This window comes from Sphaerodactylus townsendi, linkage group LG06, assembly GCF_021028975.2.
Source record: "Sphaerodactylus townsendi isolate TG3544 linkage group LG06, MPM_Stown_v2.3, whole genome shotgun sequence".
Taxonomy (NCBI): Eukaryota; Metazoa; Chordata; class Lepidosauria; order Squamata; family Sphaerodactylidae; genus Sphaerodactylus; species Sphaerodactylus townsendi.
The window spans coordinates 124,664,458-124,688,406 of record NC_059430.1 but is presented as its reverse complement, the minus strand read 5'-3'; the positions used below and the strand labels follow the sequence as shown (position 1 = coordinate 124,688,406).

General features: G+C 48.8%; 1 protein-coding gene across 1 annotated transcript in view; it reads right to left on the bottom strand.

Moving 5' to 3' along the window:
* Positions 1 to 23,949, bottom strand: part of GRIK5 (glutamate ionotropic receptor kainate type subunit 5) — a 115,812-nt gene that overhangs the window by 15,899 nt on the left and 75,964 nt on the right. Inside the window, 7 exon segments of the mRNA XM_048501037.1 lie at positions 496 to 721; positions 6,010 to 6,175; positions 10,184 to 10,357; positions 11,954 to 12,063; positions 16,158 to 16,271; positions 18,060 to 18,263; positions 22,656 to 22,763. Of these exon segments, the coding sequence (XP_048356994.1) occupies positions 496 to 721; positions 6,010 to 6,175; positions 10,184 to 10,357; positions 11,954 to 12,063; positions 16,158 to 16,271; positions 18,060 to 18,263; positions 22,656 to 22,763 (1,102 nt within the window).

Here is a 23,949-nt window from a genome sequence, read left to right as displayed (position 1 = left end):
AAGGAATGCTTTTTAACTGGGGGAACTTCAAGACCCCCCACCCCAATGTTTTTTTTTCGAACATTTCGGATCCTTCCGCATCCCCCAAGAATCCCTCAAGTTGGCAGAAAAATTTGTTTAGTGCAGTGGTGACGAACCTTTGGCATCTCCAGGATGTTACAGGGACTACAATTCTCTATAGCCAGCTCCTCGCCAGCACGGCCAATTGACCATGCTGGCAGGGGCTGATGGGAACTGTAGTCCATAACAACTGGCGTGCCAAAGGTTCGCCACCACGGGTTTAGTGTCAATGTGGCGCAGATCTGCAGATTTAGAGATCCGTAGGTGGGGCCCACGTGTCACTGTTAGACAAAAGAAAATAATATTGCGCATGCTTTCAAGTGCACGATGCTTCTCAGTCGGCCCCCTCCGCGTCACCCCTTTGGTTCTTTCCACCATCCTGCTCCCCACCCCCACCCCAGGCCCCGACGCTCCGCCACACCTTCTGCCACTCACCTAGTGGCATGCCAATGCCGTAGCCCTTGGTGTCCAGCAGTCCCCCGATCTGCGTGAGGTTGCAGTTGAGCCTCCGGTGATACTCGTTCATGGTGCTCTCGAGCAGAAAGGCGTATTTGGAATTCAGCACCCGGGCAATCCCTTCTTCTGTGCTCTTTACAAAGACACTAGGTTGCTTTGAATGCATGTAATTCCACATCCGCTGGTACGTCTGGTACCGGGAGTTCTGATGGGGAGAAGAAGAAGAAGAGGAGTTTGGATTTATATCCCCCCTTTCTCTCCTGCAGGAGACTCAAAGGGGCTGACAATCTCCTTGCCCTTCCCCCCTCACAACAAACACCCTGTGAGGTAGGTGGGGCTGAGAGAGCTCTGAGAAGCTGTGACTAGCCCAAGCTCACCCAGCTGGCGTGTGTGGGAGTGTACAGGCTAATCTGAATTCCCCAGATAAGCCTCCACAGCTCAGGCGGCAGAGCTGGGAATCAAACCAGGTTCCTCCAGATTAGATACACGAGCTCTTAACCTCCTACGCCACTGCAAGAGACAGTCAGAAGCGGTTTACCGGTCCGCCTCGGCATAGCCACCCTGAACTTCCTCAGTGGTCTCCCAACCAAACACTAGCCAGGATCTACCCTGCTTAGCTTCCAAAATCTGACAAGCTCAAATTAGTCTTGGTCTTCCAGGTCAGGGCTGTTCTGACCAGCCAACTGCCAAAGTTCTGGCCCAGATGAACAGGTTGCGCCGGCTCATCCCTCCTGAAAGTAATAACGCTTTTCTCTTTCCTTCCCCGGGCTGTCTGGGAGACAGGGAAATATTGAGATCGTAGGATGCATAACTCACAGCAGGCCTTCCCTGACCCTAATTACGCTCCACACGCTAAGCTATTATCAGCCACTCAGTCCACAGTTTAAAAAGTCCCGGCGGGTTGGAGGTGATTAATTAAAATCAGAGAAAGTGCTTTCCCTCCCATCCTAATTAACCCCCTTTATGCGGGACTATTTTAAGTCACAAGGTGGTCAAGGGCCCTTAACAGTTCAAGTAGTATTGTGGTATGCGAGAAGGAGGAAAAAAAAAAAAAAAAGTAGGGGAAAAAAGGGAAAAAAGAATGTAGACAGAAGGAAAAGAGGATGTAGAGAAGGAGACACAGGAGGGGTTTTTGGATTCAACAAGAAAGGTTATTTCTTCTTTCCCTCCATTATTTTTCCTATAATGGAGAGATGGCAACCATAATGCTGCTGACCAAAGAAACCATGCAGGCCTTAAACCTATTCTTTTACTGCAGCTAGCTTTAGCCCTAATAGGCTCCAAGAAATGCCCCTTTGTTCACAGTTTTTCACACAAAATGTGCAAGGCAAACTGTTTTCAAAAGGAAAATCCTGTTGTAACCAAAGATGATTCCTTAAAGTTGCTGCCCTTTGTTTCCTGTGAGACACAATAAGGAAGAGCCTCATGGGAAAGTTCAGGCTCTTTGTCTAAAAACATAGGGCAATCCTAGAAACATATAAATGGATAAAAGCAGAAACAAGGGTTTTTGATTCACATAACGTCGAAGAGTGAAATGCTGACATCTTCCAATGGGGATTTTGGACAACCCCAAAGGGCTGTGGGAACAGGGAAAATCTCCACCTTTTGTGTGATTGATTGATGATGTGGGCATCTTGGGGTGTATTCTTTGCTGCCATTTTGATATAGCTTGTCATTAATACTATAAAAGTGGCGAACACAATTCACCATTTTTTTAGTGTGGTTCCCGGATACTTGTCTTACTCCACAGTTGTGCTATTGAATAAAGATCTCTCTGATTTTATTCTGTATCGGCTTGAGCTTCTTTATTTTAATTCATTACTCCGTTGTAACAGTATTGTGGACCAGAGATGGGGAAACAAACAATCTGTTTGACAATTGACAATGGAACAATCTTGTTTTCTGTTGCTCCAGCGACGAGAACGAGGAGTAATGGGCCCAAGGTACAGGAAAAAAGACTCCACCTAAACACTGGGCAGAACTATGTGTTGTCGAAGGCTTTCACAGCCGGATTCAATTGGTTGTGGTGGGTTTCCCGGGCTGTGTGGCTGTGACCTGGTGGATCTTGTTCCTAACGTTTCGCCTGCATCTGTGGCTGGCATCTTCAGAGCTGTGGCTGGCATCTTCAAGGCTGTATGAAGAGACACCGCAAGGTAACAGACTTCCCTCTGGGATACACCTCCGAAGATGCCCGCCACAGATGCAGGCGAAACGTTAGGGACAAGATCCACCAGGCCACGGCCACGCACCCTGGAAAACCCGGCACAACCATTAGGAAGAACTTCCTGGCAACGAGGGCTGTTCGACAGTGGAATGCACTGCCTTGAAGAGTAATGGGGTCTCTTTCTTTGGAGGTTTTTTAAAAAAAGATTGGATGGTGTCGTGTGGACAAATACTTAATTAGCAGAGTTAATGCAGTAATGAGGCAGAGACCAGTTGCTTTTACTGGAAATAAAGTTTACTTTACTACAGGGAAGGGAAACGTGTTGGAAGAAAAACAATAAACATCTTCTCTTAATAGCTAAAGTAGCACCAACAGCCAAGCCGTTGCTGTAGACTATTACATTGGCTACTAAGCTATAGACTGAACTGAACTGGAACTGACTGAGCACGTTGCAGAAAGTGCAACACAAAGGGAGATATATCTAAAGCCTACGTGCAGACCTGCATGTAGCCCACCCCAACCAATAGGTATCAATTACCTGGCTACTGACTTCTTGACCTTACCTGCTAACTAATTAGCATGCAACAATTAACTCCTTCATTACTGGATTGTGTTACTGGCACTTGCCAAATCCCATCAGATGGCCATCTGTCAAGGGTGCCTGACAGTGTCTTCCTGCATAGACTCGATGGCCCTTGTGGTCTCTTCCAACTTTATGATTCTAAGCAGGGTCTTTACAGCATATTCCCTCAGATCCCAGTTCCCTTCCTTCAGGCGACGAAAGCCAGGCAATGGCTTCATCGCATTCAATTTTCTTCTTTTCCCCCAGCTGACACTCAACTGCCCGCCCTTTCCTCTGGTACCTGGAAGCAAAGACATTTGTAGGGTAAGGTAGAAGCTTGGCAATTATGGAACAAGCTCTCCAGAGAGGTCTGCCCAGCCCCTCACTTTCAATCTTCAGAAGGCAGCTGAGGACAGTTTTATTGAGGGCTGCATTTGATTAAAGCAGTCCTCAATTATGGGGGTTTTTTTAACAAAAAAATGCTTTTATGTACTTCCGTATACTTTGCGTGATGTATTTTTATTTATACCATGAGTTGCCTTGATTTCCATAAGGAAGAAAGGCAGCTAATAAATGTATAAAATAAAATAAAAATAAGTAAAGGGTTATTAGCAGAACAAGAGAGACACACCGGTTCTCACCGGTTGGTTTTGGGAAATTTGCAGCTCTTTTCTTTCTTTTAATTGACCGATCGTGTTTTGTTTCTTAAACTAACAGTCCAAAGCCTGACATGCCCAAAGGCTGAGATTGATTCAATCACAAAACCTTGCTTACAACGCAGCGCCGATCTTTGCAGCTTCTTAAAAGGGGACGCTTTGATGGGAAAGAGTCCTTTGGGCCGAGGGGGAAAAGATTTTGGCCCCGGGAACGGCACCGCGGAGACTTCACATCGGAAGGAAAGACTGGGCTTTCCGTTCTGCTGCAGGGGCCCGCCACCTTGTTTGTTGATTGATTTCCCTTCATTGACCATCTCCTGGAGAAAAGCAGGCCTGTTACTGTGGAGACGGGTTGCCGGAGCAACCGAGAGTCGGTCGGAATTGGAGGAGAGGAAGAGGCCTGAATAGGCTGGCCACTGCTATCCTAGCTACGGTTGCCATGGGAACCTCCATCCCTGACCTCCTCCCCTCCACTGCCTAGTTGCTCAGACCCATAAGTCTCCCCCTTACACACACAAAGCAGCTGAGGGTTAAGGGATCAAGAGCCTCTTTCAGGTAGCGTTTCTCTGCAACGGAAAGGAATAGACGCACAAGAAGGACACGGTTCCTGGGTATTGTTTGGTTTGGTTCCCCCCCCCCCCCCCCCCCACTGCTGCACAAAACCAGAAACCTGGCTTCGTGAAGGAAAATGCGGGACCCAGAATCCTCGCAATGCTGGGATTCAGGAGCCCAGTGTCCACTCTAGTTAGAGGTCTGTAATTTGTGGCTGGAGCTCCAGCGATGTTCAAGTGGACTTCACAATTGGCTGTGCTGGCAGGGGCTGATGGGAATTGTAGTCCACGAACATCTGGAGAGCCACCGGTTGCAGACCCCCGACCTAGCAGCATCGCAGTGACTCGACACGTGCCCCAAGGGACCAAACAGCCAGCTCATGGAGAAGATTGCTGACCCTTCCCTTCTCTGCCTCCGTTCGAGGTGCTTAAGAGTGATATTTCCTCTGTATCTGGAGATTCCATTTTTAGCTAGGATGACTAACAGTAATGAGCCAGTGGCCCGGTCTTTTAAAAAGGATTTCTCATTTGCGATTTCAGTCATTCTTATAACAGGCCAATCATTAGCGTTACCTTCTCGCAGCAGAGGGAGGTGAGAGAAACATGACTGATTGAAAACCTCACGGTTTGGGGGGGTGAGATTTGGAAGAGAGGACTTTCCGACACAAAACAACATTTACGGAATCCACGCTCCCCCCCCCTCGCCCCCCCGCCCGCAGAGCACAGCAATAGCTTTTTAAAAGGGGATCCAACACAGGGATGGCGAAGAAGTCCCTGAGTGGAGGTTAGCCTTGATGGTGGAATGGAGCCTCCAGTTTCACCGGCAGTCTACCTCTGAATAACTGTAGATGGTGCCCTCAACAGAGAAAGGATAAGGTTTCAATGCCCTGCTTGTGGGATGCTCGGGATCATCTGATTGGCTGTGGTTGGAGACGAGATTCTGGGGATCAAGCTAATCCAGCAAGGGATCAGGGCTTACACTCTTAACAACTAACAGACATCTTTATCCTCTTAACGTTCTTCTAGAGCCTGTGGTATTTCTTGGTATGGAGACAAGGAGCACGAGGTCAGCTGCCCTGGGTCTCTATCGGGCAGAAAAATAAGGTATAAAGCAGGGGTCTGCAACCTGTGGCTCTCCAGATGTTCATGGACTACAATTACCATCAGCCCCTGCCAGTACAGCCAATTGGCCATGCTGGCAGGGGCTGATGGGAATTGTAGTCCATGAACATCTGGAGAGCCAGAGGTTGCAGACTCCTGGTATAAAGGAAGTAAATAAGTATTACGGAAGGCTTTCATGGCTGTTGTGGGTTTTCCAGGCAGTGAAGTCATGGTCTGGTAGTATTTGTTCCCAACATTTTACCCATATTTATGGCTAACACATCATGGTATTTGCTCTCCGTGGCCCACAAATATGTACATTTAAATTCCAACCCACTAAAGTTTTCCCCTCACACACGTGCACTGCCCAACCCTTTGGGCCCATCGCACACACAACCACTTACATCAGGAGAATCCCTAACGTCCCACCGAAGTCCCCGACAAGGGTCCCACTCTCACCTGGAAGGTCATGGTAGAGCCAGTGGATCGTGGCCAGAGCCTGGACATGTTGGTTTCACTGGGCCAGGTCGCCGCCGACTCGATGGGTACCTCCATCCGTTGCACGGTGAGGAAGGCGGCCAGGTTGGCCGTGTAAGAGGAGATGATGATCAGCGTGAACGCCCACCTGGGGAAGCAGCAGCAAACAACAAAAATAAATCCTTGTGTGCAGATCAGGAAGTCAGGAAAGAAAGTGCTGCCCCCCCCCTGGAAAATTGGTGTGGGGGTGTGTGTATGAAAAGGACGTCTGTTGTTGAACGGCCAACCAGAGAAACACCAAGACTCAAATTTACTGGCAATTTCCGCCTCCTTAAACCAATTACTGAATTTGGCTACAGTGGGTCAGTGGTGGAAAGTGTATTCCTCTCTACTCACCTGGGCAATGAAGAGAAAAACAAAGAAATAGACAAAACTTCAGGAGCAGCAGTGGCGAAGGAGGTTAAGAGCTCGTGTATCTAATCTGGAGGAACCAGGTTTGATTCCCAGCTCTGCCGCCTGAGCTGTGGAGGCTTATCTGGGGAATTCAGATTAGCCTGTACACTCCCACACGTGCCACCTGGGTGACCTTGGGGCTAGTCACAGCTTCTCGGAGCTCTCTCAGCCCCACCTACGCCAGGGTGTTTGTTGTGAGGGGAAGGGCAAGAGATTGTAAGTTCCTTTGAGTCTCCTGTGGAGAGAAAGGGGGATATAAATCCAAACTTCTTCTTTTCTTTCTTCTTTCTTTCTTCTTCTTCTTCTTCTTCTTCTCCTCCTCCTCCTCCTCCTCCTCCTCCTCCTCCTCCTCCTCCTCCTCCTCCTCCTCCTCCTCCTCCTCCTCCTCCTCCTCCTCCTCCTCCTCCTCCTCCACCTCCTCTCCTCCTCCTCCTCCTCTCCTCCTCCCTCTCCTCTTCCTCCTCCCTCCTCCTCCTCTCCCCCTCCCTTCTTCTCTCTTTCTTCTTCTTCTTCTACAGGCCGCACCCAGGCCTGTAGCTAGAAATATTTTGTTGGGGGGGGGAGCAATTTTTTTGTTAAGGGGGCAGTTTAGCCCAATGGAAAGCAGCCCATGATGTGTCTTTGGGCCAGGCTGCGCTCCTGGGTGATGGGGCGTTGCACATTTGAGGGGCGGTGGTACCCTCCTGGCTCCTCGCTGCTACGTGCCTGCCCGCCCCCCAGCTTCACTTCAAAAATGGATTTCAGAGCTTCCCACCAATGAGCCCCAGTTAGATTTCAACCACCCTGTTTCCTGTTTTTAGGTCCCTCCCCTTCTGCCAGCGACATCAAGAAATGACAACTCAGTTGGTTTCTGAGCATCAGCAGGACAGCAGGGACTTCGGGTCCCTTTCGGTTTCTTTCTAAATTGGAGAGCGGTGAAAGAAGCAAATTCCTCCCCTGAATGATTTACAGCAGTGATGGCGAACCTTTTCAAGACCGAGTGCCGAAATTGCAACCCCAAAAAAACCCCACTTATTTATCGCAAAGTGCCAACACGGCCATTTAACCTGAATGCTGAGGTTTTCGTTTAGAAAAAAACGGTTGGCTCCGAGACGTGTGTTACTCGGGAGTAAGCTTGGTGGTAGTCGGTGGCTTTGCTTTGAAGCACATAAGAAAAGGGGGTGCAATAATAAATATTAATAATAATAGAACTACCACTACTGTTGCACTCTGGCTATAACTAGTATTTCAATATTTCAAATGCGTATATCTGTATACATGAATTTATATCATTGTTCATATTTTTTATATTTCATTAGCTATAAATACAATCACTTCTTGTCGACTACATCCAACAGGTCAGTGTCTAACTTATTTTTAACAACTATAACAAACAGATTCATAGGGTCATCCGTGATTAATTCAGGTAAGCATTTAGTTCATACTCTCCCATCAGTTCAACATCCTTATGGTAAGTATTCAATCAATGCGAAAACATGTACATACATAAATACATTCAGTCCATCTTGGTTCATCTGAAGCAACCATGCAACTCTTCCAATGGGTGAATCACGACCCTAGGAGGGTTTACTCAGAAGCAAGCCCCATTGCCAGAAACCGAGCTTACTCCCAGGTAAAGGGATCACGCTTCTTTAGTTCTTCGTGATGAAAATCAGTGGGGTTTAGCAGTGCTTTCTAAACAGGGGTTACCCAAGCATTGCTTCCCCAAAATTAGGTCATAGGTTTAATGCTAATAATCGAGCCCAGTGGCCCAGGCCAGCCTAGATGTGATGGGAGACTCTATTGATTGGAAGCAGTGGCTCCACAGAGAGGGGCTCTGTGAGCTGCCACCTCTCTGGCACCCGTAGCCATAGAGGTTTGCCATCACTGATTCTACAGGCTGGGGCCCCATTCTGATGGCCTGTAGTTTACAAGCCTCGTCTGGAAGAGGGCAGTTTCTCAGCTGCTAGCTAGACGCAAATCTTGGACCTTTACTCTAGCTATATTCGGATTATCAAACTGTTTTTCCTTGAGCCACATCCACCAGCTGGATTCTGTCAATACAGGGTAGCCACCAGCTAGTCTGATCTGTTCCCAGAGGGCAGATTTCTCGGAAAACCCATTCATTCTGCTTTAAAGGGTAGTGTGTCTTTGCAGAGCACACTTTTCAATATCTGGAAAATATACACCAGTGAGACTGGAAGCAGAAGGACATGGATTTATATTACGGCTGCTAACTGATTAAAGAGCATGTACTTGGTTAACTGCTCACCCCATAAGCAATCATTCAATGGCTTAATTGAATAAACGGGCATGTTACCAAAGCCTATACTTAAGCATCTTTGAGCTATGGGAGCAAACATAATAACTTACAATTCATAAACCGAAATGAGAATCCCTTGTTGGAAGGAAAGAGGATCTTTCATCATTTTAGTTTTTATTTTTTTCCTATGACAAGGGAACATGAGAATCGAAGCAGCCTCAACCAAAGACAAGAAAATGTGCCCTCCGTTCACAGTCCCACTGATGAAAAGGTGTCCACGTCAATTAGAATTTGCCCCCAAGGAGAAAGCATTAGTTAATTAATTGGCCAAGCTTGCAGGAGGCAGCCGATGCAATTCTCACATCTCCAGTTAAAGCATTTCAAGTAACAAGTGTTGGGAAAGGCCTCGCTCTGGCCAAAAATATGGAGAGCTTCTGCCGCTATAAGTAGAGAATGTACAGAACCACATGGTACATGGACCAGTGGCTCAGAGGCAGAGAATCTGCCTTGTACGCAGAACGTCCCAGGTTCCACCCCCAGCGTCTCCCATCAGGGATCATCTCCAGGGTCTCTGTAGATGATGCTGGGAAAGGTCTTTTTTCTGGCTGAGAACAACAGCCCAGCAGAGTTGACACTCGTGAGCAAGATGGGACAAGAATACAAGGTAGCTTCCTAGACTGCAGCCCTAAATTATAGGGATCTGTCAAATTTCCAGGGGTGGAACAAAAAAAATATCAAATTCTTAGCTCCTAGCAGCAAAAAAATTATTTCAAAATCTGGAGATACCAGCAAGTTTTTCATCTGATGTCCAGAATTTTTCTAGACTTGCCTCTAGACACAAAGCTGCCTTATACGGAATTAGACCAAGGTCAGTATTGTCTACTCTGACGGGCAGCTTCTCTCCAGGGTCTCAAGCAGAGGTCTTTCCCGTCACTTACTGCCTTGTCCTTTTAACTGGAGATGCCGTGGTTTGAACCCAGGACTTTCTGCGTGCCACGAAGATGCTCTACCACTGAGCCATAGCCCATCCCTACGTTCAACCCCCAGTCTTCAGCTGGATACCCTCTGAGCTCAGGATACTCCCAGTGGTGGGATCCAAAAATTTTAATAACAGGTTCCGATGGTGGTGGGATTCAAACAGTGGTGCCGCCGCACACACGCGCCTCCAGTCCCTATTGGGCAGGGAGGTTGCTTTGGTAACCCCTTCTCGGCACTCAGAAAAAATTAGTCACCACTTCTAGAGAAGTGGTGAGAACTGGTTGGATCCCACCTCTGGTTACTCCCCCTGCCAGACCCTTCTCCAATTCCCTTTGGGCAGGAGTGTCCAACTCTGGGGCTTCCGATGTTCCTGGACTACAATTCCCATCAGCCCCTGCTGGCATGGCCAATTGTAGTCCATGAACATCGGAAGCCCCAGAATTGGACGCCCCTGCCTCAGAAGCTCAGGCCATCATTACTCACCAAACCCCACTGACACAGCGGGTAGAGAGAGCCCGGGGCATGATCTCCGATCCCTGCTGCATGAAGCCCCCGACGGGGAACCAGAGGCTGTTCCCCAGCGTGTACTGGTTTTCCAGGATGTTGTGACGTTCCCGGAGGCAGGGGTGGGGGTTGTACCATTCGTAGGGGCTCAGCCTGCAGAAGCAAAGGAGGCAAGACTTAATTCACGAGAGGCACGCTAGGGCTGAGAGGGGATTCTCACTGCTGAACGACTCAGAGCCCAGTTCCAAGGGCGAAGGTGGCTGGGGACGGCATGCTGCTGCGCTGTCGCACTGCCTCCAGGGGGCTTCTCTGGCCGCCATAGCTCTAAATCAGGGGTCTTCAAACTATGGCCCTCCAGATGTTCATGGACTACAATTCCCATCAGCCCCTGCCAGCATGGCCAAGTGGTAGGGCTCGTGGGAATTGTAGTCTATGAACATCTGGAGGGCCATAGTTTGAAGACCCCTGCTCTAAATGGACTTACACCACCCCAAGTGGGGGGGAGGCGTGGGGGAGAGAGGGGGAGAGAGAGGGCCGCAGGGGGAGGGGAAGGGGCCGCAGGGGGGCAGAAAACATGGAGTGTGCCCCGGGCGCACTCCTGCCCAGCTTCACTTCTGGGGTATGGGCTTCGGAGTCAAAACTCCTTTTGTCAGAGTCCAAATGGGGATCCCTGAGTCCTTCTGCCCCAGTCAGAAGGTGGGAGCGGTGTTGCAATGAAGGATCTTGGATCCAAAGGTACAAGGTGCATTGTTATCACTGCAGAGGGGAAATGCTTATGGGCTTAGAGAGCATTTGAATTTGTGAAAGAACCTATTAGTGTGTATATTATAATGCTTGAGCACACATGGTCTGCAGTTCTGAAGTACTTGCTATTAGGTGGGCCCTCCCCTCCCTTCCCTCACTCCCCTTCCTTTGCATGCCACCCCTCCCCCCTCCCCTCCCCCTCCCTCCACTAGGGTGAGTGGACCATGTCCAGATGCAGGGCCCCTCCCTCTCCCTCCCCTCCCTTGCATGCCACCCCTCCCTCCACTCCACTCCCCCTCCCTCCACTAGGGTGAGTGGGCCATGTCCAGATGCCGGCCCCCTCTTCCTCTTTCTCCTCCCCTGCATGCCACCCCTCCCTCCCTCCCTCCCTCCCTCCCTCCCCCTCCCCCTCCCTCCACTAGGGTGAGTGGACCATGTCCAGATGCAAGGCCCCTCCCGCTCCCTCCCCTCCCTTGAATGCCACCCCTCCCCACACTCCCCTCCCCCTCCCTCCATTAGGGTGAGTTGGTCATGTCCAGATGCAGGGCCCCTCCCTCTCCCTCCCCTCCCTTGCATGCCACCCCTCCCTCCACTCCACTCCACTCCCCTCCCTCCACTAGGGTGAGTGGGTCATGTCCAGATGCCGGCCCCCTCTTCCTCTTTCCCCTCCCTTGCATGCCACCCCTCCCTCCCCTCCCCCTCCCTCCACTAGGGTGAGTGGACCATGTCCAGAGGCCAGTCCCCCTCCCTCTCCCTCCCCTCCCTTGCATGGCACCCCTCACTCCCCTCCCCTCCCTAATAGCAAGTACTTCAGAACTGCAGTTGATGTGTGCTCAAGCATAATATATACACACGAATAGGTTCATTCACAAATTCAGAACTGCAGGTCCATTCATGGGATGAAGTCTACCCACAGTATGTCAGGAAGGACAGCGTGACTGGCAGGAATTCAGAAAATCGGCCACTGCCACAATGGCGGTGTTTGGGGAAACGGGGACAACTTACCGGGCAGCTAGGAAGAGGACGCAGCTGACAGCCAGATAGGCCAGGAGCATGAAAAGCCAAACAGCTGGGGAGAAGGGATCCAGAAATGAGAAATACCCCGGTTTGCGTCCCTGCAAAGAAAAACATGATAATAGAAGGGGGGCTACAATGAAACTTCTTCGGGGCCGCTTCTTTAGTGTACAGTGACGGAGGGAGGGGGAACTGTGCCCTTGGGCATGAACTCCCCACGTGCACCCTCCCTGCCCCCGACACGCCCCCCACGCGACTGCAATGGCGGCGCCCGGGGCGAGCTGCCCCAGATGTCCCCATTGAAGCTACGCCTCTGTGCACGCGTGTGTTTTAAGTGCCATCAAGTCACTTTTGACTTATGATGATCCTTTGCCTCGATGGCCTCAAAAATGTCCCCTCGTTGACAGCCTTGCTCGGTTCTTGCAAACAGAGGGGCGTGGCTTCCTGGATAGAGCCCACCCATCTCAGGTTGCAGCTTCCCCTTTTCCTGCTGCCTTTTCCTAGCGTTGGAATGGGCGGCATTTCACTAGGGTTGGCGAACGGCCGAAACCTCCTGACAGCCAGAGTGGCGCCGTGATTAAGAGCTGTGCGCTCTAATCTGGAGAACCGGGTTTGATTCTCCGCTCCTCCACATGAGCAGCGGTTTCTTATCTGGTGAGCCGGATTTGTTTCCCTGCTCCCGCACATGAACTCTGCTGGGTATCGTTGGGCTGTGAACATTTCACAGTTCTCTTAGAACTCTCTCAGCCCCATCAACTTCACAAAGGTGTCTGTTGTGCGGAGAGAAAGGGAAGGAGCTGGTAAGACTCCCTTGAGACGCCTTACCGTTGAGAAAAGTGGAGCATACAGTTACCCCTTCCACATTATTGTGGCAGGGGCGTGGTACCCCCCACAATCTGGAAATCCACGTTAAAAAAATGCTGGCCCTCGCTTCGTACCAGAGAATAAGTCTGAATTTCTTTTACTTTTATTTTAACTTTTAAAAAGAAGTTGTGTTTATTTCTGGTATGAAAAGATAAAATATGTTGATATTATACAATATTAGACACAGAGGCGTACCTGGGGTAAATGGCGCCCGGAGACAAATTGTCTCCAGGACGCCCCCCAGGCTCTGCCCCCCTACCATACCCCATCCCACCCCCAGGCTCTGCCCCCCACTGCCCTCGACCCCACCCATGTCACCCCACCCATGTCCCCAAGCCCCACCCCCAGCCTCAGTGCTTATAAAAGAAGGTCTCCGAGGCCGGGACTGCAGTATCTTCTGACCTGCCCGGAGGGGAGGTCAGAAGAGACTGCAGGCTGCCGGCTGGGAGCCCAGCCAGCAGGGGGGGAAGGAAGGGAGGGGGGAGTCCAGGGCAGGGGTGAGGGCACTTGGAGGCAGCAGGAAGTCCTGCTGTCTCGTCGTTTTTGTATGCCTCGGGGTCCAAGCACGCAAAAATGATGAGACAGCAGGACTTCCTGGTCACATGGGGGGCTGATTTTGCGCCCCCCCCCCACGTGACCAGAAGAGTGGCGCCCGGGAGATACGCCCGGCAGATACGCTACTGACTAGACATCTATTTTATGCACTTCTGAGTTTCTAAACCTTTTCTGTGTAGTCCGCAGCTTCCACAAAACTCCTCCCAAATTCCCATTTAATTTCTTATGCTGACCGCGATATCTCCAAACCACAAGAGGGGAAGCTGCGATGGGGAAGGGGGAGATGTAAATCCAAACTCTTCTTCTACAGCACAGGTGTCAAACTCGCGGCCCTCCACATGGTATGGACTACAGTTCCCATCATCCCCTGCCAGCATGATGCTAGCAAGGGATGATGGGAACTGTAGTACGTAACATCTGGAGGGCCGCGAGTTTGACACCTATGTTCTACAGTGTAGCCTGATTAAAAGATACAAAATCAGACCGGGTAGCCAACCCCCCCCCCCAAACAAACTTGCCAAAAATTCAAGGAAGCTTATACTATGATGAAACTATATTAATACATTCAATGAACATACACACATAATCATAAGAGAAACAAGTTCTACCATGAAATCATTCATACTTAGTTGTAGTTCATTGAGAAAGATTGCAAAGAGCGGTGGGATCTCCGTCCACTCACCGCACAGTCCAATGTGGGAAAACAGAACGGCCGGTGTCCGCAGCGAAGTAATCCAAGAGGCTAATTTGAAGCGTGCCAAGTCGCAGTGGTAAGTTGACCATTTGAAGCGTGCCAAGCCGCAGTGGTAAGTTGACAATTTTAATGTGCAAAGCAATATACAGAGGCAATCTTCACTTGCAGCAGCAACAGCAGCTTGCAGCAACAACAGAAACCTTGCCTGTGTGTATGTTCATTGCATGTGTGTATGTTCCTTGAATGTATTCATATAGTTTCATCATAGTATAAGCTTCCTTGAATTTTTGGCAAGTTTTTTTGGGGGGGTTGGCTACCCGGTCTGATTTTGTTTCTTATCTGCTTGCCTAATTGTTTGCCTGATTAAAAGATGCCAATCGGGAAACACAGCTGGGGTTCCTTGAGCTGGAGTTTTCCTTAAAGCAGATTTACCAGATCTATGTGCAAAATACCTTGGGCATCGTACCCACGGAATGACCCTTTATTGACTGCTTTGTTATCCTGAACCGGGAGTACTTTCCAGGTGGTCCTGGACGTCACTTCCACGCTGATCTGCTTGGCCGTCCGTAAACGACTGAATGCTTAAAGGGGAAAAAAAAATCCGCACTCCAACTTCCTCTGCCTATGAGATTTTATAAACCTGCTCCCGCTTACAGCAGGCCCGCATGGCTCTTCCCCGCACCAAGTGGGAAGCTATCTCAGTACCATGGACAGCAGCAAGCTACTGTCTCCGATCAACCTCCCTGTTCTGCTGACTTTCTGGGATGGCCAAGTGGGGTGGTGGGATTTATTAACCCCTTTCGTGCCACGATCCGTGGCTCGATTGTTCCCGACTATCTCCCTGCAGGAGAAGGCAAAGCATTCCCTTAACCAGGGTTTGTTAAACGTAAAGCGTGCTGTTGAGTTGCAACTGTTTCAAGGCGACCCAATGAAGTTCCACTTCGGGGGTTTTCAAGGCAAAACATGAGCAGAGGCGGTTTGCTCTTGTCTGCTCTTGTCTGCTCTTGTTTCCATGGCAGACCCTGTCTCCTTGGGTGGTTTCTCATCCGAGTACTGACCGCGGTCGATCCTGCTTCGCTTTCAAACTCTGGTGAGATTGGGTTAGCCATTGGGGATGGAGGGATGAGCCTCCACTCAAATCGAGAGAACCAGGTTCGATTCCCCACGCCTTCATGTGAAGTCTCTTGGGTGACCAGCAGTCCCGGTTCTCTCCGAACTTTTCTCAGTCCCCACAGAGGCAGCCAATGGCGAATCACCTCTGAACGCCTCTTGCCTTGAAAACCCTACAGTCGCCATTAAATCAGCTGTGATTTGGTGACAAACACAGAGGGACAGTGGCGTATTTGCCTAGGGACAGGAGGTACCCTCTGTCCCCAGGCGCCACTGATTTGGTCACGTGGGGGGCACAAAATCGCCCCCCCATGTGACCAGGCAGCAGGAAGTCCTGCTGCCTTGTCATCTCCTGGTGCCCTCAGCCCCACCCATGTTGTCATCGACATGGGCGGGGCCAAGGAAGCCAGAGGACTCCGCAAACCCTTGCCCCATCCCTGCTGCCGGCTCCCTCAAGCCCCGCCCCCTCCCAGCTGCCAGCTCAGAGTCGGCAGCTGGGTGGGGGCAGGGCTTGGGGGTGGGGCCGGGGGTGGGCACCATTTCCCCCCGGTATGCCTCTGCAGAGGGACAAAACATTTTCCAGGCAAGAGACTAAAAGTGGTTGTTTGCCCCTGCCTGCCTTTTATCTGAGTGGCCCTGGACTTCTTTAGGAGGGTCTCCCATCCAAATACTAACCAACAGCCAGCCCTGCTTTGCTTCTGACGCCTGACGAAATCAGGCTAGCCAGATCAATCCAGGTCAAGGCAGTCTGAGCTATTAGGCCTGCCTTATTTGCTTTAAGAAGACTGTGCTGTGTTGGATGTAAAAGAAAAAAGATCAGGCTTTTATGTCCAATACTGGGATCAAGAATGAGATCATCTATTATCTGGGTTGTGCAAAATGAGACATCGCCGCCCTGTTCTATCCTCAGTTGTGTCTACCTGCCCTTGTCTAATCTCTCAGTCCAAACGTGGCCAGACGCTGCGCACGTACCATGTGTACACGGTACAGGATGCTGATCCCCAGGGTCATGAAGGGCTTGGAAAAGTCGATAACCTTCTCCCGCTCAGCCGTGATGGTGAAGGCAGCCACCGCCAGATCGGCTTTCTGTAGAGTAAAGCACAGTGACCCCCATTTATCACTCAGAGAACGGTGCACCCCAGCCACTATTACCTTCTAGATTGCCCTCTGCTGGTGGAGACTGGAAATGACAAAGCCACACCCTCCACCACCAGCCGTTCTAATGCTCAAGGTGAAAGCGGCAACTAGATCGCTGACAAACTGACAAAAGCTTGAGAGCTAGCACGGTGTAGTGGTTAAGAGCAGGTGGACGCTTATCTGGTGAACCAGGTTTGTTTCTCCACTCCTATACATGAAGCCGGCTGCATGACTTTGGGCTAGTCACAGTTCTTTCAGAACTCTCTCAGGCCCATCTAAGGTGTCTGTTGAGGGGGAGAGGAAGGGAAAGGACTTTGCAAGTTCCTTTGATATATCCAGCAGTGGCGCAGGAGGTTAAGAGCTCGTGTATCTAATCTGGAGGAACCGGGTTTGATTCCCAGCTCTGCCGCCTGAGCTGTGGAGGCTTATCTAGGGAATTCATATTAGCCTGTACACTCCCACACACGCCAGCTGGGTGACCTTGGGCGAGTCACAGCTTCTCGGAGCTCTCTCAGCCCCACCTACCTCACAGGGTGTTTGTTGTGAGGGGGGAAGGGCAAGGAGATTGTCAGCCCCTGCAGGAGAGAAAGGGGGGATATAAATCCAAACTCCTCCTCTTCTTCTTCTTCTTCTTCTTCTTCTTCTTCTTCTTCTTCTTCTTCTTCTTCTTCTTCTTCTTCTTCTTCTTCTTCTTCTTCTTCTTCTTCTTCTTCTTCTTCTTAGTTTGCAGAAGGGGAACAAGATGTTTATAAACTGAAATAACGCTTTGGAGAAATATGTGGCCACGGGCCAAGAAAGCCAAGCAGGTACCTGAGGCAAGAATATTACCAGACTTCTATATTATCCAGATACTTCTGTGGATGCAGTTCTCAATTAACTTTATGCAGAGAGAGACTTGCTTTCTATGCAGTCTGACACTTGTTTACGCCCTGATTTTACAGATTTCTGACATTTAATGCAGAGCGCAGGCAGTGAGTGAGCAACACAGATATGATTTTGTTCCTCCAGTGACCCCCAGTAGCCTGGAGGACTGAAACACTCAACTGAAAAGCAGAGACCTTGGTGTCATGATCCAGTTGGAAAATTCTAAATCACAATAGCTGAAATATTCTCCCTATCATCCGTTATGGGGTTTTTTAAAAACTAGTTTCCAATCCCTTGCTAAAAGAGCTGGGGGAGTCAGTGTAAAAATATGCCTTCTTGGACACACACACACATATGAAAATATTAATGTTTCCACTGCTCTTGAGGTTGCCAACTCTGGGGTGGGAAATTCCTGGAGATTTGGAGAGATTGGGCAGGTAGAACCTGGCGAGGGGAGAGGGAAACATCGGCAGAGCATGAGACCATAAAGCAGGGGTGTCCAACTCTGGTGCTTCAGATGTCCATGGACTACAATTCCCATTAACCCCTGCTGGCATGTGTAGTGGAATCAGGGCTGATGGGAATTGTAGTCCAGGAACATCTGAAGCGCCAGAGTTGGACACCCCTGCCATAGAGTGACTTTCAAAGAAGTTATTTTCTGAAAGGCAACTAATCTTGATAGTCTCTATCATCATTGCAGGAGATCTCCAGGTTCTACCTGGAGGTTGGCAACCCTAACAATGCCCTTATTATTTCCACAAACAAAGAGTTAGGCTTGGGTTCGGTCTGTTTGTTTTTAATTGGAGTGTTGTTGTTGTTTTTTGCTGAAGGAGAACCTAAAGCCTCCCAGGACTTTCCCGCCGACAGCCGTACCCTATTGATGAGCTCTCCCACCATGCCGGTCCAAGATCCATTGGGCTCGGGTGCCCCGTAGAGCCCATCCTCCACCAGCTTAATCTGGAAGCGGAACTTAAGGATGTCAGCGAGTTCGTGCAGCATGTCCACACAGAAGCCCTCGTACTGCTCAGTGCCAGAGAGCTCCTGGTAGTTTGCCCGGCGCATCACGTAGGGGTCCTCCTGTAAGAAACGAGGTAAGTCAGCATGTCAGCCCAGGGCGTAGTATTTTGCTATCCGAGGGGGAGGTTCCGGAGCAGGGATGCCCAACATTTTTGAGCCTGGAGGCTCCTTTGAAATTCTGTTGCAGAGTGGTGGGCACAGCTACAAAATGGCAGCCACCAATAGTCCTTCTATTCCAGTGGTTCTCAACCTTCCTAATGCTGTGACCCTTTAATACAGTCCCTCATGTTGTGGTGACCCCCAACCCTAACATTTATCCATTTTACAGATGGAGAACACCGATGCAGAGAGTCTTAGGCGACCCCTGTGAAAGGGTCGTTCAACCCCCAAAGAGGTCGCGACCTACAGGTTGAGAACCACTGTTCTATTCACTCTCCACCACTGTGCAGAACTTCCTGAGAGGAACTGAGTCACCTGGGAGAGCTCCCCCTGCTGGGCGGCCCCTTATCTGCATGGCACCAAAATGGAGACAGTACAGCTATGGCGGGGGCATGGTAGGGTGCACGCACGCATGCCCTGGGCTGCCACAAGAGCTGGAGCCAACCACAAAATGCCTGCCACAGGAGGTGGAGCCAGCCACAAAATGCCTAAGCCACATACACAGAGAAAGCCTATGGGCACAGGAGAACAAGGGTAATTAAAGAATACAGCAGGAAAGGAGATAAGAGAGAATGAAATAAAACACTGTGGCGACAGCTGCCACTGAAACCATGTTTATTTTTATCAGTGGCCAATCAGAAGCCCTGCTGGGCAAGAGCCCCACCGGGCCCCAGCTACTTTCTAAAAACAGTTGGTGGACATCAAGAAAGGTGTCGGGAGGTGCCACGGCACCCACAAACGCCACGTTGGGGGCCCCATATTCAAGAAAAAGGAAGAAGGTTAGATGCAAATGTTACAAAGGTCGGGCAGGTTTTCAATAGCCCAAGACTTCATCCTCAAACAGAACTAATCTTATCATCCAGACCAAGATTAGATTAATCCAACGTTTCTTTCCAATGTCTCTGAGAGGTCACAAACAGAGCATGACACCTTCTTCTGTCCACAGCATCTGGTATTCAAAGGTATACTGCCTCTGCCCATGGCAGTTCCATTCTGCTTATGAGAGACCCTTCCTCCACTCGCCTAATCCAGTTCTTTCCCCCAAAAAAGTCTCAGTTATTACTGTATGTTATGGCAGAGTGGACTTGATGTAAATCCATTTAAATCACAACTTGAACCACGATGTAAATCACTCGTCAGCAAGACTTGATAGGGTAGAAACTGTCGACAGAGAGAAATTTCTCTCTCTTTCTCTCAATGCGAGAACCAGGGGGCATACATTGAAAATGCTGGGGGGAAGAATTAGGACTAATAAAAGGAAACATTTCTTCATGCAAGGTGTGATTGGTGTTTGGAATATGCTGCCACAGGAGGTGGTGATGGCCACTCACCTGGATAGCTTGAAAAGGGGCTTGGACAGATTGATGGAGGAGAAGTCGATGTATGGCTCCCAATCTTGATCCTCCTTGATCTGAGATTGCAAATGCCTTAGCAGACCAGGTGCTCAGGAGCAGCAGCAGCAGAAGGCCATTGCTTTCACCTCCTGCATGTGAGCTTCCAAAGGCACCTGGTGGGCCACTGCGAGTAGCAGAGTGCTGGACTAGATGGACTCTGGTCTCATCCAGCAGGCTCTTTCTGATGTTCTTATGATTTTCTACATAAAGCCTCATTCTTGCTGGTATTATCTTAATATTTACAACCGGATGAAGCTTCCGTTTTTAGAATATGCTTTACCCAGAGGTAAAAGAACTTCATTAAAATATTCCCAAACTTGGCCTCTTTCATGGCCTGCTACGATTATAGATTTTCTCCTCTAGGGAGAGAATAATAAGATAAACTTCAGGCAAAGAAACAATGGGATTAAGGTCTTTTTCGCAACTCTTTATGTTTATTTTGTAACATTTTCAGTGTGAAGGAGAGGCATGTTATCTCCGCAGATGATGATGATGATGATGATGATGATGATGATGATGATGATGATGATGATGATGATGATGATGATTTATTTAACTTAATATACCACCCCATCCCGAAGGGGCTCTGATAATATCACCTGGATGGAAAAACTGCCCAAAATAATCTGGAAGAGCGTAACATTGTGACTGGATTAACGGCATTCATTTACCAAAAAAACCCAAACATTCCATGTACATACAGACACATGCCACATAATTAAAAATTAATCCTTATTTCATGATGCATGACCTTCGCAGTATAATGTAACAAACAGAAAACTATAACAGATACCGATTTTTTTCTTCAAAAGGCCTTTGATTTTTTAAAAATCTCATTTAAATGTTTAAAATCTGATTTTTTAAAAAATCATTTGTTTTTTTATCCACCTTGTCTTATGGCAGTGAAATTAAAAACCCATAAATTGTGCAAAGCATAATTCGGCAACTTCTGAGCACCATTCGGCAACTTTATAGTCCACCATTTCCCTTTGCCTACTCTCTCCACACTGTTCAAAAATAGTTTTCCCTCACGTCCCTCTTTCTGAAGCACAACATACAAGCCTGCAAGCCAACTATAGGTCAACATCTGTATTGGGTAGCCCCCCAGAGATTCAGGATTCTTCCTGGTTCTGGAATGCCTATGATCCAGAATTCCAAAACCAGAGGGGTTAACAGGAAGCGAGTCCCAGTACGTGAGGCCTGAGTTGCATTCAGCTGGGCAGATCAAAAATTTGCCAGACCTGCTTTAGAAGAACAACAACAACAACAACAACAACAACAACAACAACAACAACAACAACAACAACAACCTTTATTTGGCATTTAAAATAGATTCTAGAGCGATGCCAGACATTTTTTAAATAAAAAAAGAGTACATTCAAAACGCAGACAGGAAGCAGTATACATTACTTAGAAAGTTCTGTCACTTGTAAAAGAAATTTTGCTACTTTTTCCAAGAGCACGACATCTGTACTGTTTAACAGAAGCTCCACAACAGAACAGTCAGAGTCTCTCTCAGATTTGTCTAGGGCCAGCCTGGGAGAGAAATTCCTAATGCCCACATATCTCGGACAGTCAAGAATAATGTGAGCAAGAGTCTCCACTTGATTTTTACAGTGTGAACAAACCTGCTTTAGAAAAGAAGAGATCTCACCAAGTTGTGAGAAAGGTGGACTATAAATGAAAATAAAGTTCCGTTTTTCTTCAAGGGACAGTTTACATATTCAGAAAACGTACATGCTGCCTCTCCAGAGACTTGCTCGGGATGTCTTGCAATGCACAAAACAATACATGCACACAGACTGGAAGCCAAAGTGATTAAAACCACACGCACTGGCAAGCAAAGCCATTAAAAACACAACAACTGGAAACCAACGCCATTGAAACCAAAAGAACAGGAAACTAAAGCCATCAAAACCACCAACATTGAAAACCAAAGGCATTAAAACCACAAGCACTGAAAACCAAAGGCATCAAAACCACCAACATTGAAAACCAAAGCCATTAAAACCGTAAGAACTGAAAATCAAAGCCATTAAAACCACCAGCATTGACAACAAAAGCCATCAAAACCACCAGCGCTGAAAATCAAAGTCATTAAAACCACAAGCACTGAAAACCAAAGGCATTAAAACAAAGCCATTAAAACCGCCAGAACTGAAAACCAAAGCCATCAAAACCACCAGCATTGACAACAAAAGCCATTAAAACCACCAGCATTGAAAATCAAAGCCATTAAAACCACAAGGACTGAAAATCAAAGTCATCAAAACCACCAGCATTCACAACAAAAGTTATTAAAACCACCAACATTGAAAACCAAAGCCATTAAACCTATAAGCACTGAAAACCAAATCCTTCAAAACCACCAACACTGAAAACCAAAGCCATTAAAACCACCAGCATTGAAAACCAAAGCCATTAAAAGTGAAAGCACTGAAAACCAAAGCCATTAAACCCACCAGCATTGACAACAAAAGTCATTAAAACCACCAGCACGGAAAACTAAAGCCATTAAATCTGCAAGCGCTGAAAACCAAAACACAAGCATTAAAAAACAGGCTGTCAAAGTATGAACAACTCCCCCCAAAAGAAATCCCCCAAAGCCACAAGAGCTAAAACCCTAACAGAGAGAGACCTCCAGGATCTCCAAAACTCATACAAAGTCCAGAGAGCAGGGCCGCAGTGAGGGGGAACGGTGCCCATGGCATGCATGCGCCCTGCGTCCCTGGCACACACACCCATCCACCCTGGCATGCCCTTCAAGCATGCCCTCCTCAGGAATGTCTCCTTCCTGCCATGCCCCCCCCCCGCCTCACCGGATCGCCAAGCACTCGGGTACATCAGCGCAAGACTCCCATGGTGCTACGCCACTGCCAGAGAGGGGGCAGATACTTACCAAGATAGTGGTGACTATCAGAGTCTTGTTAACCAGGCTCTCTGAGATGTTGATGTCCAGCGTTGTGGCATTCATCGCGAGAGTCCTGTTGGAGTACCACACCCCAATCTGTAGAGAGGGGAGAAGAGGGCAGAGATTCCCAATAAGACTTACTCTGTGGCTTATGCAGGAGTGGAAGGCTCAGATTCAGGACAGCAGAGGCCACATCCACTAGTATGATCCTGGACACTCCATCTGTCCACGGCCTTCCCATCTAATACAAGAAACAGGACTATTGTTTGAAAGTTCGATATTGTTTGAGTAGGGCCTGGGCAGGTATCTTCCAGATACTAGGATTCACAATTCCCCATCAGCCCTGCTACTTGGCCATGCTGGCAGAGGCTGATGGGAATTGTAGTTCCTGGAACAATCTTGGAGGGCCATAGTTTGAAGACCTCTGCTTTAAAGAAAGACAAAGCAAATGCTGCTGTTTCCTGCGGGCTTTCTGATTTTTTTTTCTCTGAGCCTGATTCACTTCAGATTCTCCGCTTCTGCCAGCCTGGAGCTGTGGGAGGCTTATCTGGGGAATTCAGGATTAGCCCCCTGCACTCCCACACACGCCTAGCTTCTACGGGCGTGACCTTTGGGCTAGTCACAGCTTCGGAGTTCTCTCTCAGCTCCCACCCACCTCTTCTACAGGGGTGTTTGTTGTGAGGGGGGAAGGGCGCGGATTGTCAGCCCCTTTGAGTCTCCGTGGAGAGAAAGGGGGATTGTCAGCCCCTTTGAGTCTCCTGCAGGAGAGAAAGGGGGGATATAAATCCAAACTCTTCTTCTTCTTCAAAGCCGGGCTTGGAAGAAAGGGGATGAAAACAAAAGAACGAGGTGGAAATCGGGGGGTAAGGGGACAGAATTCTAGTTCCTCCTCAGCCTCAAGATAGTCCAGGTCTTTAAGTGCTAAAACAGACTGTTCTGCATGTTCAACTTTATGGAGGACTTGTGCGTAAGTACAGGTGGGACCGTGTGCACTTTCATCCTATCTACATGGGCTCGGAACATCCACATGGAAGATGGCGTCTGAGTGGTAACGTTGCTTTTCTCTCTCCGGATTTTAAATTCTTTTCATGGTACATGGGCTCTCAATCACATAGTGGCATAGTGGTTAAGAGCAGGTGTACACTGGTCTGTCCAAGCCAGTCCTGTCTACTCTGACCAACAGCAGGTCTTCTGGTGGGGGCAGAAGGGAGCAGCAGTGGCGTAGTGGTTAAGAGCAGGTACACTCTAATCTGGAGGAACTGGGTTTGATTCCCCACTCTGC